Raw genomic sequence first — 14,917 nt, 5'->3', positions numbered from 1 at the left:
CAAGAGCAGTACACAAGTCAGGAATTTAATTGTGAAGAACTCCTTACTCCCCAAAATATAACCATCACCTACAAGGCATAAGCAGGTAATGATGTAATTTTATTCATTTATCTGCTTCAGTGTAGCTTCCACCTGACAACCACCCCCACTGGTACACCATGGCTGCTGTCTTTACCACGTACAAGATGCAATGTTGTTATTTAAAATAAGTGTTTGACAGCACATCTTAAAACCACAATCTCTGTAATCTAAGCGGACAAGGAAAGGTGGCGCATAAGAGTACCACCTTATGCAAGTTCCTCTCCAAGTTGCATCCTAAATTGTACATGTAACATAATTTGATCAAAATATCTGGAGCCCCTCACCCATCAATACTACAGAGTACTTTCACCACACGGACTGCAGAGGATCAAGACAACAGCTCGCCATCATCTTCCAAATTAGGGATGAGCAATAACTGAAGTTCCATAAACAAGTAATGCATTGGAGTTAATAGGCTTTTTACAGTGATGTAAGTTTCAGAAATGTTTATGACATCAATTTTTAAGCTAAATGTCGAATTTTCCAATCATGTTGTCCAGATTATTTGTTGGGGTGGCATGGTGGCTCAGTGGTTAACACTGTTTCCTCACAGCGCCAGGGACCTGGGTTCAACTCCTGCCTCGGGCAACTGTCTGTGTGCAGCTTACACATTCTCCCAGCGTCTGCGTGGGTTTCCTCTCGGTCTCCAGTTTTCTCCCACATTCCAAAAGATGTGCAGGTTAGGTGAATTGGCCTTGCTAAGCTGCCCATAGTGTTAGGTGCATTAGTCAGGGGCAAATGTAGAGAAGTGAGTCTGGGTGGATTACTCTTCAGAGGGTTGGTGTGGTCTTGTTGGGACGAAGGGCCTGTAGGAAATCTAATCAACACTGTGCCCTTCAGCATCATCCAATGAACACAAGGATGCAATTAGATTAAGACCTGTCAAATCAGGTCATGCTAGCTCCAAACGGAGTTGACCAATACCTTTACAATATGCTTCACAACCTCAAAAATACCTGCAAAGCACTATGGGGTGTTAAGTACAACACATATTATCACTGCTGTGGGGAAAACAGCAGGCCATTTCTGCACAGCAAGCTACCACACTGATGAGATTAATGCACAAAGTGTGTGATGTTTGAATGGTAAATATCAGCTCAAGTGGACAAAGACACCTGCTTTTCCAGAAACGGTGCTGTGCAACTAAAAGGCCAAAGATCTCAGTTTGCAACCTCATCCAAATGACATCGAAATCAGTGCACTGGGATTTTGTAGTGGAATTTTACAGTTGAAATCCATGACACTCAGTCTCGGGCGAATGCGTGGCAATAGTTTATACATGAAGTTAACTTTGAATTTTACTCATATGAAGAGTCAATGCCTTCTGAAGGAGGATTTGTTTTAAATGTTACTCATAGGATCCTGTTATGCATGGAATAGCTGTTGCAATCACAGCATTTCAAACTGTCTGTATGAAACACCTCAGATGTTTGATGGTCTAGATCTTCATGAAAATATTACGACTTTCTTAAATATATTGTTTTCAATATTTGTCTTTTTGCAGTTTTGGTGGGATCTGTTTACAAGTCTGGCACTTCTTTCGAAGTTCTCCTGTACCATACCACCCTCTGCTGGCAGCAGGACGACATCTTCGGCACCTTTTAATCACCCAATTTATATATTCGGCCCATCGTGTCCTGACCGACCAATTGGAAACAAAACCCAATTCGGCTGACACACCTGCATTTTTTTTGCAGAGGCCAAGTCGTGTAAAACAAGAAACTCTTTTAAAAAATACTTCATTTATCTGGGATTAAGGTTGAGGAAGGTAAAAGTATTCAAAGCAAATCACTTCCTTCGGGTGGTGGAGAAAGAAGTCACACAGGAAGAGCCCAAGACAAGGGTTGCACTGATTTTATTTTTTTACACTTGGCCCTCGTTGATGGTTATTCTGACTTACATGAGCTTTATACAAACTGTTCTCAAAGAAACATTATTTAAAACATAGAAAAACAATACAGACTCTGAATATTAAAAAGTGCATACACGTCCTGTTAATAAAACATAAATAAATTATCGAAAGGCAGCAACACATTCTCATGCATCTGCCCAAAATAACTTAAACATGGTTTCAGCAAACAGGTGATCTAATTTACAAGGAGAAAGCTTCACCACACATTGGTCTGGGAACTGGGCCAATATTGTTCGCATGTCTCCATTTTTCTAAGTTCTGGTTTTGAAGATGTGCTGTTCCTGAAGCTTTACGGGGTCACCGGCATAGCTCTGGGCAAGTGGCCTTACGGAGGATGAGCCGAGTGCAGTCAATGGCTCGGATGGGGGTAGTAGATACCTCCCTGACCCCGGCGGGGACCAGCAGTCAGTGCTGGTTATGACGGCTCAGACACTTGGTTGTGTCTAGCAACCCCTGAGTGGACAGGAGCCATGGATAATGAGTCGCAGTTATTACAATAGGTTAAGCCTCTTCACAGAAGCTCGCCAGCCCCACAGAAATACTTCTGTGCTCCCTGCAGTATCCACGAGTGTGTTACCCGGGTAGTATAGGCAGCGTACTCCCAGTTACTTCCTTTATTCCAGTGTTTAATGAAATCAAATGGTATTGGAAGCTAAGTGGAGAAAACCCTCACTTAGTGCCACCTCCAAACCATGAAGCTGACCAGGTCGATTCCTGATAATAAAATTTAAAACCACCCACTTTTTATTGATCCAATTCACATCAGCCAGGGAGTAGCTAACGTAGCGAGGATCAAAATGTCTGTAGCACTGCTATGTACAAGTCTTGATTTGGGTTTCATACAGTGTCGTGGGTAAATAACAGCCTAGGAATGTAGGCACAGGCAGCTGGTATTCCCACCAAAGGGAATCCTCCCGATTAATGCTTAGGGTGGTTCTTTAAATTTCATTATAAAGTCGCAACGTTGGTTTATACAAGAGATATAGATATGCTCGCTCTATAAATCTTGTACACGACTCAGTATATACTTAACAGGCTTGCTGGCCACAAAGAAACCTCAATATAACTAGGTCTTGTTGGGTACTATTCTGAAAAACTTAGTGTTCCTTCCGCTATCAACGAACGTCCACCTAAACCCACTGTGCTACACCTCTACGCAATACAGCAGACCTGTGAATTTGAAAGTGGCAAAATAGACTTCCGCGGCAGGCAATGAACCTGAAACTGCTCACATCTTTGTAAAGTATGGCGTAACGCAAGCACTCCCCGCTGTTGAGTCGGTGAACAGTCACAGCAACCCTCGTGTATAACAAAGACACCTCTTCCCCCACATTGGGAGTCCGAGTCCCGACATCAGTGTTCACTTGGGACCTGGCACAACCCGCCTGGACCCTGCATCTTCCCGAGGGACAGCTTGTACTCCCCGTACCCGCTCCCTCACCATGCGAATTGTTACAAAATTCGTCATTAAAATCTCATTTTCCTCCACCCAACCTTGTTTTGGAACCGTTCAGAAGGTCCGAGTTTTATAAGCGAAATCACTGCCCATTAATGAAATCGTGAGCAATACTAAGGCATGAAAAGCAAGAAATTTTACAATCCAGTAACCGGTAGAAATGTCAGTGAAGAATAATTGGAACATTTACTTGAGATGCTGTTTTGTTTCGAACATCATTAACAAAGAGGGAATGAATTTCAGTTTGGAGTCTACATGTTTACAGCTTATGATTTTGTGCATTATAAATTAACTAATCGACAAGCACTCGCATTGATCTCACACCCAGGAAGGAGAAACAAACTGTGCAAACAAAGCAGTGGTTTCAGACAAACCCAAAGTCCGTAGTGTTTGAATTTTGCATTCGATTCAAAGCCCTAAGGGATAAACTTACTACAAAGTACCTCAGTGCATTCAAGGTCCTGGCACTTGCATAGTAATACATTGTGTTAAGTGCATGCAGACAAGAGCACGAACAGGCGGAACAGCAAGCTTAGCGGAAACCTCCAGTTACTTAAAGTAAAAGTGCAATCGGGTTCGGTGAATTAGTACCAGAATTATTACACCTCCTTTACTGGCCTGGGCAGAAAACCCACCTCCCCAACACCTAATCAATAAGGTTGCCCTAAAGACTTGCACTGTGAAAACCGAGATGAGCTTTCAATTGAGACTTGGAGGGGGAGGCAAGAATGCCACACAGCTGGTCTGGTTGGAGAAGTGCACCAGCTCACAAACCCTTCAGGCCCGTTGGCTTCAATGTTGCATTTGTCTACTTAACAGTGACTGTTTTTCAAATGTACCGCGCTGGCTATGAAGCATTATCGGTACTATAATAAATAAAATTTCTTTCCATCTATAGCCAGTCGCACAATTTAAATAACTGCAGCCCTCCCTGAAACTTTAACTCTAGGTTGGTGGGACACACACATGGTTGATGTTGTGGCGTTTTGCACAATTAAATCAAAGCCAAAGCCTCTGGCTTCTCTGTACAGCGAGTGCAACCTACAAATGGTGATGAAACCAAAGCTCAAGAAGCTACTTTGAGTACTTGTTCCATTCCCCTGGGTAGGACATCACATGCAGTTCCCATCCTGTTTCAGAAAAAGCTCTTAAAAGCTCAAATATTTTAAAAGGCAAATATCAGCATAGTAGCACATTGCAAACACACACTCTTGTGAGGACAAGAGTAATGAAATGTATAAAACTGGACAGCATAGCCTCAGTTTCACAATGATTTGACTGTAAACACTATTTCTATTAAAGCCTCTAAGTCAGAACTCAAATATAAGTGAATCAGAGCAATGTTTTGGTTTAGCTGGTGTAATCAGGTGTAAAATAGAGGATCCTAATCTATCATAATTTGAAATGAGGCCTTAATCTCTGGCCAGGAGATTGAAAAACAGGAATCACAAATTAAGTTTTAGAGCTGACCTTTTGTTCCACTTATTACAAAAATTACACATGGGATGAGGAAAGATTCAACAGAAAAAGGATCCATGATAGACTCAACAATATTAAGTAACTGGCAAAATTCACAAAAAGTACTGATTGCCGAAACCCTACAATTCATAAGTTTACATGTTTACACTATAAAATTAATCTACCAATGTTTATAACCCTGAAATGTCAGTGTCCAAATCTAAAATGTAGTGCCTGACCATGGGCAGTAGAAGCAAATTCAACCGTAAATTTTCAAAAAGGAATCGGATAATTACTTGAAAGAGAAAAATCTGTGCAGGATTACGGGGAAAAGATTCGGAAAATTGGATAGTTATTTCCACGAGCTAGTAGGCACAAAGTGTTAAACAGCCTCCTTCAGTATTATAAGCATCTATGAAATCAGAAATAAATCATTAAAATTATTCATGCAAGGTCATGAAATAGAACCAAAAGCACAATGTAAAAAACAAAAAGCAGCATTTTCCTCTATACTAATGAGTATCTAAATGTCACTAATCACTATCCTGACCCAGGTTGGCTATGTGCTTATTCCAAAACAAAAACTATTATTTGATTATCTTTGGTGCTCAGTAACCATGAACCTTCCAACAGGGAGACAAAGTTCTGGCAACTCAACCCTGGTGACCCCAGAACCCTCAAGCTTCTGATATCTTTGCCCAGGACAGCAAATCTCAAAGTTCAGACTCTAATATTTTACAGTGCTTAATATTTACTTATTTCAGATTAAGATTTGAGCTGAATTGTTTCCCTGGAAGATTGAGCAGAGCAAAACCTTTGCAACTAGGTGCCAATAGGTTGCTGCAGGCTATGAAATGGCAGAAAGACAGGTGATGTGCTTCTGGCAGGTGAATGCAACTGAAACAGTTACACAAGGGGCTATCAAAACTTTTGACCTATTGAATCTGGAGCAATCACTGGTTGAAATTCCCAATTCTATTAATCTGCAGATAACCAAGCTTCTGATAACCAACTGACAACATACAAACTGATCTAAGACTCACTTGCCAAGCTAACAAAATGTCAGATGCATTACACCTCATTGTACTTTTCCACTCTCACCCTTCTTTCTGCGATGTAGGAGCTGTGATCATTTCAAAGTGGCCACAATGCAACACAGTCAGCACACATTCATTCCTTGTGAGTTCACCTGAAGCTTGCTGTTAAACAGTATTTAACACAGTGTCAAGCAAACAAATCCTTATTAGAGAAAATAAAACTGATTACCTAATTTGATGGCATCCTTACAGCATGCAGTAGTCATGTTAGTCTTAAAAAGAACATTTGTAAAAAAAAACCTTTAAAATTAAACCATTCATTGAACAGTACATAGTGTTATTCACCAACAAAAATTCTTTAGGTCAATACAAAGTGCTGCGTTAAAACCCAACAGAGAAGACCAGCCTCTGGGGAGAAAAAAAATAAGTTCCATGATCCTTGCATACCACATATCCATTATTTGGTTTGATGGCACAACAAATGCACTTAAAATCAATATCCTCCCTACCCATGTAGGCACATGAACCACAAAAAAATTAAAACCTTCCTCCAACAGAAAGCCGGTGTAATAAATGGAGAAAGTCAGTCAGAAAGAAAAAAAGAAAGAAAGGAAGGAAGTGTCATAGAAACAAAACCAGACTAGCATTTTTGGGGAGATTTTTTCCTTTTGATTTTTTTTTCTCACGTTTACTTTTTGTTATGGCGCACAGAAGACTGCATGCCGCTAGTGACAATCTTTCTGGATTTAAATGTTTTTTCTGCAGGTTTCTTCCTGCTTGTTGGAGACTGAGCCCCCACCTCTGGCAGCGCCGACTTGGATTTGGCAGCTGGAAGCAGTGGACGTTTGGTAGGATTGGTGTCTTTGCTCGACAGCTTCCCTCTTGGAGCTGTTTTGCTGGTCAGGTTCAAAGCCGAGGCAGCGGCAGATGGCGGCTGTTCTGTTGTCATCCGTCTACCCTCTTTAACTGCCCCCTCACTTGGCACTTTTTTGGTCACCATTTTGGTGGGGCCATCTGCCGATTTCTTAGCAAGAATATTGCTCTTTCCCAAGTCAGCTGACCTCCGACTCTCTTTCTGCCGCAAGGCAGACCGAAAGAAAGACAGTCCTTTGTCATCTGATTTGCTGCTGTCCCTTCTCAAGTCAGTCCTTGAGCTAGTATCGGATGATTTTGCTTCTGTCATGGAGGAGCTGCTGCTTGAATTCCTCAATCTCCTGTTTTCCAAACGGCTTCCTGATTTAGCATGTGACAACCTGCTTGTGCTGCTAGCTTTAGAAGATGACATCAGCCTACGCTTTTCAGGAGAGGGGCTGCGTTTCGACCGACCCTCAGAGGTCTTGGACCTTCCTGGCACCTTTTTCCGTGTTGGTGAAGGAGACTGTGGAGAAGGCAAGACCAGCTTCGGTTTCTGCTGATACACTGACAATGCTGACTCTTGACTTTTGGCTGTGTCCCTTCGGAGTACTGAGTTTGAAGAAGAATGTCGGGCTCCCGCTTTTGATTCGGTCTTTTCGCGTGGGACAGAAGCTTTTGGAGGGTTCTTGTGTGATGAAGTTAATTGAGCTCTGGATGAAGAGCCTTTGGCCTGCTCATGAAGCACTCTGGAAGAAGTGGTCTTTTTCTGCAGGCTCTCAGCATTCGCTGTTCCAGACGCAAGACCTTTCCTTTGTCTTTGCTCTTCCGCTGAAGAAGCGCCACTAATACTTGGAGAGCGAGGGCTGCTGAGGCCAGGTGTGCTTTTCCTATTGTCTAAAGCATCCAGTAAAGGGCTCAGAGTGTCCAATCCTCCTGAATCATTGCCGCACTGGTCCAGCTTTTTATCAAGGGGCAAAGTGGGCCGGCTCTGTCCAGCTGCCTTTCCTGTGACTCTCAATTCCTCCTCCCGGACCATGCCTTCCATGACTGCCAGGGGCGCCCTGCCAGTCTGACCGGCATGAGCAGTCCCCTGGACTGGCAATGAAGAGCTGCTTTGGTTGGGGCTCTTCCTCCCCAGTAGGTCTGCTGTTGGAGATGGGCTGTGAGTTGGAGAATCAAAGGAGAATGGTGAAGGAGAACTGGACCGCATGTGCAGCTTGCTGGATAGCGACCTCTGAGATTTAATTCCGTTCTCATTGAGCACCAACGGACTGGCAAACGAAGATCTGGACGACAAACTCTGGCGCTGGACACTCCTCACAAAAGGCCGAGTAGAAAATCCACCTGAACAACAGAAATAATTAATTAATCTGACCTTCAAACTGAATAGCAATCATGAGCAACCCTCATGTCACAAACCTGAGTTTTAAATGTCTTTATGATGTCATATTTACTGCACCAATGGTACAAACATCATAAAGCAGAGTCAGCATCTTCTGTCATTAGGCTTTGGAATTAAAATTGTACTGTTAGTAAAATTTTATCATGAAAATGTTGTCTGACATGTAGTAGCTTCAGGTATCACGGTGGTTCAGTGTGCACTCTGTCCCAAATCAGAAGGTCATGGGCTTAACACCTTCACCCACAGCACCCATCACCACTCACCCCAACTTAAAGGTTCAAGCACCTATCCAAATTAACACTTCAGTGACCAGAAGGAGTGTTGCATTGTTAGAAATGCCATCTTCCAGATGAGACATTAAACCAGGCCATCAAAAAATATACCCAAAGATATCCAAAGAGAGAGAATGGGTTCTCCTCATTGTCCTGGCAACATTTGTCCATTAACCATCTTACTAAAATAAATTAGTGCTTTTTTATTGCTATTTGTAGACTGTCATTGTGAACTGAACTCAGTGTGCAGTGTAGGACACAGGAGAGGCAATTTGTACAACACTCTTTACTGGCTGAGAACCTATTTGAGACACTTGGCAGACACAACATAATTAAAGAATCATAGAACAATAGTGCACAGAGGGAAGCCATTTGGCCCATCCTGTCTATACCAACTATGAGAAAGAACTATTCAATTAGCTCCATTTCTTGCTTTTTCTAATAGCCCTCCAAACCTTTCCCCTCATAGTACTTGGCCAATTTCCTGCTGAAAGTTGCTGCTGAATCCACTTCCACCATGCTTTTAAGTAATACATTCTAGATCACTGAATGAGAAAGGTGTTATAACATGTACATCTTTCCTCCCCAATTTCTGTCTTGGAAATTTCAAAAAATGGTAAATAAAGACTTGCATTTGTATAGTGCCTTGCATGAACATTGATGGCTGAACGTGCTTTAAAGCCAATGAATTACATTTTAAGTGTAGTTACTGTCGTAACAAATAGCATTCATGTCACACAAGTAACAGGCAATGACCACCTTCAATTAGGAACAATTGCTCGGCAATATAATTGCTGAACCATCAACAACCAACCACCTGGTTCCCATTGACTAGAAACTGAACTAAACAAACCACTGAAAATCTGTGGATACAAGAGCAGGATAGAGGTTAGGAAATCTGCAATGACTAATTTTATCTCCTGACTTCTACAGCCTTTACGTCATCTGCAAAGCACAAATCAGGAGTGCAATGGAATACTCTCTACTTCCCTGGATGGGCACAGCTCCAACAACATTCAAAAAGTTCAACACCATCCAAGAGTAAGCAGCCTGCTTGATTGGTACCCCCATTTGCAACCTTTAATATTTAATCTCTCTGTCTCTACCACCAATGTACAGTGACAACAGTATAATACCATCTACAGGATGCACTGCAAGGCTCCTTTGACACACCTTCCAAACTTATAATCTCTATCAACTAGAAGGCAAAGGAAACAGATGCGTAAGCAGCACAACCACCAACAAGTTCTCCTCCAAGTCACACACCATCCTGACTGTGAATTCCTACACTGCTGCTGGGTCAAAATCCTAGAACTCCCTCACAGCACTGTGGGTGTACCTATGCCCCATGGACTGTACCAGTTCAGGAGGACTGCTCACTATCACCCTTTCAGGGCAAATAAATGCCAGCAATGCCTACATCCCATGAACAAATTAAAAAGTATAGGAAATTAACAGTCAATTTGCACATCGGAAACATCTACAAATAATAATGTTTCTTTTCCTAACAGCTATGAAAAAACAAATTGGAAATTGGCAAGAACATCAGCGATAATTTCAAAAAGGAGGAGGCAAGTTATGTCATGAGATTATTTATATCCCTGGAGGCCAAGCAAGGCATTGGTCTATTGTCTCACTCAAAAGCTAGATTTCCAACAATGTAGCATTTCCTCAGTTCTGCACTGGCACGCAGGTATTGATGCTTGTGTTCAAGTTCTGGAGTGGAACTTGAACCTACAACCTTTGGACTGAGGTAGAAGTGCCACTCATCATCATAATATCTAATGAATAATTTTTCCCAATTGCCATTACAGGTACTGCATCCCGCACACAAGAAAACATCACATGAATTAAGCAATGTTTATCATCCATAACTTAGTGCGAAAAGGCTACCCTATAGTATAGTTTTCTGAAAATGCATTTTCTTTGTAACATATAAAAAATGAACACCACAGCTACCTGTGATCAGTCTTCACAAGTTAAAAAACTCAGTATTAATTGAGACTTAACTTGAGAAGGCATGATTAATCAAAACGTAAGCAAATACAGTCTGTGAAAGAAGTGTTCCAAATGACAAATAATAGTAAATAATGTGCCTTAATGCCCACATCAATTTTAAACAATCCCACTCCCTCAAGCAATTAGTGAAAGAGCCATTCCTCTTTTTGGATGTTTAACTTATGGGGGAGCTTTGAGAATTTGACAGAGAAGAAGAAAGAAAATCAAATTTGTCCTCTATCACTCCTTTTTGACCCAGTTCCTTATATAGTTAGAAATTAAACATCTTGCAAATATCAGGCTGGGAAGAGGAGAACAGGAATACACATAGACGGTACCATCATCCTGATCGCTTCGGTCCTGTGTAAATTCCACAGATTCAGAAAGTGAGACAAGAGATGTCCGGCGTGATGATGCAGTGGAAGTGATGCTGGGCTGCTTGCTGCCTGTGAGGCGATTGATCCAGTGTTCACACAGAGATGAGCTGGTAGAGCCTGAAAAACATTATCACACATCAATAAGGGAGTATAATATAGTTACACATAACCAAGCACTGGGGCATGGTAATATGGTGGTGATGTAATGTTATGCAGTGATCCAATAATCTAGACGCTCAAGATAATGGATCCAAATTCCATGATGGCAGTTCAAATAGTAAAACCTGAAAGTCTCAGCAATTGTGACCATAAACTATTTTATGAAAGACCACTGTAAAATTACTGTTCTTTAGAAAAGGAGTTCTGCCATCCTTTCCTGTCGGCCTACCTAATTTCAGACCCACAATAATATGGTTGACTCTTAAATGCCCTCTGAACTGGACCAAGAAGCCAATCAGGCACAGACAGCAAATGCTCGTCTTGCAAGTGATGCCCACAGCCCAAAGAATAAATAAAGCAATGATCAAAATCAAACATTTTCAAAAAGACAGCTGATTCTCTAGACAGCACAGTTGTTACGTGTACTTCACATCTGTGTTCATTAGAAACCACAAGCTTTCAAAGCCTCACTCCTCCTTCACATAGCTAGTGAGTGAGGAAACATCGAACACTGAATTTATAAGATCAAAGGTTCATACAACTGATGCAATGTATTGAATTAACCTAGATGGCTGTTATGTCTTTAATCAGTTAGAATGGAGATGCAGGTTTCGATTGATAATTATATATAAATCCTAGAATTTCTTTCAAGTCTCTGCCCAGAGATAACTTAAAATTTTATCAGCATAAAAGAGGTAACATTTCAGATCAGAAAATGCATTTTAGGTATAAAGCCTTGTTTAAGAGTCTGTGCCTTAACCTGGAGTCAGAACAGTTTTACTTCCAAAGTAGAAATTTATAAAATACCACACTGACTGACAGTCTACAAAAATATGTGCTTTTTGAACAAAACTGAATGTACCTGCAAATGCAAATTCACCCCATAGATGTATATGTGTGTGTATGTGAGGCAAAGAGAGAGGGTGTGTGTGTGTGTGTGTTTGTGTGTGTTTGTGTGTGTGTGTGTGTGTGCGTGTGCGTGCGTGTGCGTACGCACGTACGAGAGAGGATGTGTGTGCACTCTTCAAAGAAAATGTGTGACAGAGTATGCATGCATGTGAGAGTGTGTGTGTATGCTTGAGAGAGAGGGTCTGTGTGAGTATGTGCTGGTTGTGCAGCCTCTACTCTTTTTGATATATATGAACTACCTAAGATCGGGTATACAGGATAAAGATTCAAAATTTGCAGGTGATACAAAGCAAAAAATATACTGAATGATAAGGATAGCAACCAGCTTCAAGAGGCTGTATATGTTGATACCCTGGAGCGTGAACAGCAGCAGCAAGACTTCAGAATTAAATTTAATTAGAGTGTTTAGGAAGAATACACTTTGATAGGAAGAACAAGGAATAGTAAAAATATCCTAAACAATAGGTTTAAGAGTATAGGAGTTGGGAGGTCATGTTGTGGCTGTGCAGAATACTGGTTAGGCCACTTTTAAAACATTGTGTGCAATACTGGTCTCCCTATTGGAAGGATGTTGTGAAACTTGAAAGGGTTCAGAAAAGATTCATAAGAATGTTGCCAGAGTTGGAGGATTTGATCTACAGTGAGAGGCTGAATAGGCTGGGGCTGGTTTCCCTAGAGCGTGGAGGCTGGGGGTGACCTTATACAGGATTATAAAATCATGAAGAGCATGGATAGAGTAAATAGACATGGTCTTTTCCCTAGGATGGGGGAGTCCAGCACTAGACGGCATAGGTTTAAGGTGAGAGGGGAAAAATTTAAAAGGGACTTAAGGGGCAACTTTTTCATGCAGAGGGTGATGAGTGAATGGAATGAGCTGCCAGAGGAAGTGGTGGAGGTTGGTACAATTACAACATTTAAATGGCATCTGGATGGATATATGAGTAGGAAGGGTTTAGAGGGATATGGGCCAGGTGCTGGCATATGGGACTAAATTAGGTTAAGATATCTGGTCGGCATGGATGAGTTGGCCTAAAGGGTCCTGAAGAAGGGCTAATGCCCGAAACGTCGATTCTCCTGTTCCCTAGATGCTGCCTGACCTGCTGCGCTTTTCCAGCAACACATTTCCATCTCTAAAGGGTTTGTTTCCATGCTGTACATTTCTATGACTCTAATACAATTTTAATGGGGGCTCAGAAACAGAGAATTCAGTGTGACATTCATAGGAACATAATAACAGGAGGTTGCCATTCAGCCCCTCAAGCCTGTTCCACCATTCAATGAGATCATCGCTGATGTGTGGCCTAACTCAATACAGCTGCCTTTGACACCTATTCCATAATACCTTTCCTTAAATAAATTATCTAACTCAGAGTTAAAATTAGCAACTGATCCTGCATCCATTGCTGAGCGTTGAAGAAAGTTTCAAACATCTACCAATCTGTGTGTAAAAGCGCTTTTTAACTTCTCTCCTGAACAGTTTGACACTAACTACACCCCCTGGTTCTAGAATTCCCAATGGAAACAATTTACTTTTACCTCCCCTGCATTTTCACGCTAATATCTTGAAGACTTCATACAACTGATGTGAATGTATTGAATAAACCTAGATGGCTATTATCCTCTAACCTTCCAAATTCGACAGAAATGGGCCTAACTTGTATAATCTCTCCTTATAACCTAACCCTAAAGTCTAGGTATCATCCCTCTATTTCCTGAAGTTGCGATTTCCAAAACCGGTGAGCATGGACCTTCAGAGTGGATAGCGGGAATCTTTCCCCAGGGCACGTTTTTATAAATTTTTGATGAAAGCAGGATAACTTTAGAAGGCTGTTAAAAGGGAATTGTTAGAGAGAGGAACCAATTACAGATTATTAAATCTCAATAAAACATTGGGTTAGGTCTTAGCCCAAATGTAAATTAGAAACATAGAAAATAGGAACAGAAGTATGTCATTCAGTCTTCAACACTGCTCTGCCAGTCAATATGATCATGACTGATCATCTAACTCAGTACCATGTTCACACTTTCTCCCCATACCCTATGATCCCTTTAGTTCTAAGAACTCTTAACTCCTCTTGGTAACATTCAATGTTTTGGCCTCAACTACATTCAGTGCAAGAGAATTCCACAGGTTCACTACTCTCTGGGTGAAGAAATTTCTCATTTCAGATCTAAAGGGCCCACCCAGTTCTTAGACTGTGACCTATGGTTCTAGACTCCCTGGTCATCAGGAACATCCTTTCTGCATTACCCTGAATTTTATAGGTTTCTATGAGATCCTCTATCCTCTCCCAATTCTTCTAAACTATAGTGAATAGAGTTCTAACTAATCAAGTCTCTCTTCATACATCAATCCTATTATCTGAGGAATCAGTTCCTTCATTGCCCTGCCTCCATAGCCAGTCTCTGATAAGACAACCAAAACTGCACATTATACTCCAGGTTTATCTCACCAAGTCCTACACAATTGCAGCAGGACATTCCTGCTCCTGTATGCAAATCCTCTCATTATGAAAGCCAACACACCATTTGCCGTATTCAATGCCTGCTGCACCTGCATGCTTACTTTCAGCTCTGATGAAGAGTATGCTATCTAGGCTCGAAATGTTAGCTTCCTCTCTCTTCACAAATGCTGCCTGACCGCTGTGATTTCCAGTACTTTTTGTCTTCAGAGCTTAATTTCAGTGTCTGGTATACAAGGACACCTATCGAATTGAGGTGGTGAACCAGAAGCAATAAGGATTTTTTTTTAAAATGCAGTACATAGTTGTGATCTGGAAAACACTGTCTGAAAAAATAGTGGAAACAGTTTTAATGGCAATTTTGGAAAGAGAGCGTGAGAAATATCTGAAATGGAAAAAAAAATTCAGGGCTACAGGAGAATAACTAATTTATACCTCCACTAATACGGGTTGGACTGGCTGAATTGCCTCCTTGGATCTGTTATCATTGCACAATTCCCAGCACACATACTCCAAGTTATATTGCATGAGAGAAAGAT

General features: G+C 41.4%; 1 protein-coding gene across 1 annotated transcript in view; it reads right to left on the bottom strand.

Moving 5' to 3' along the window:
* Nucleotides 1-1,919: 1,919 nt before the first annotated feature.
* Nucleotides 1,920-14,917, bottom strand: part of usp31 (ubiquitin specific peptidase 31) — a 139,441-nt gene continuing 126,443 nt past the window's right edge. The window contains exons 15-16 of the mRNA XM_043711666.2: nt 10,810-10,965; nt 1,920-8,143 (exon numbers count right to left, since the gene is read on the bottom strand). Of these exons, the coding sequence (XP_043567601.1) occupies nt 6,633-8,143; nt 10,810-10,965 (1,667 nt within the window). The 3' untranslated portion in view covers nt 1,920-6,632. The remainder of the gene's footprint in view (nt 8,144-10,809; nt 10,966-14,917) is intronic.

Source organism: Chiloscyllium plagiosum, unplaced genomic scaffold (assembly GCF_037043375.1).
Source record: "Chiloscyllium plagiosum isolate Xiang-an unplaced genomic scaffold, Cpla_swu_hap1 HiC_scaffold_20, whole genome shotgun sequence".
Taxonomy (NCBI): domain Eukaryota; kingdom Metazoa; phylum Chordata; class Chondrichthyes; order Orectolobiformes; family Hemiscylliidae; genus Chiloscyllium; species Chiloscyllium plagiosum.
Note: the sequence above shows the minus strand (reverse complement) of the source record. Positions and strands in the feature narration are given on the sequence as shown.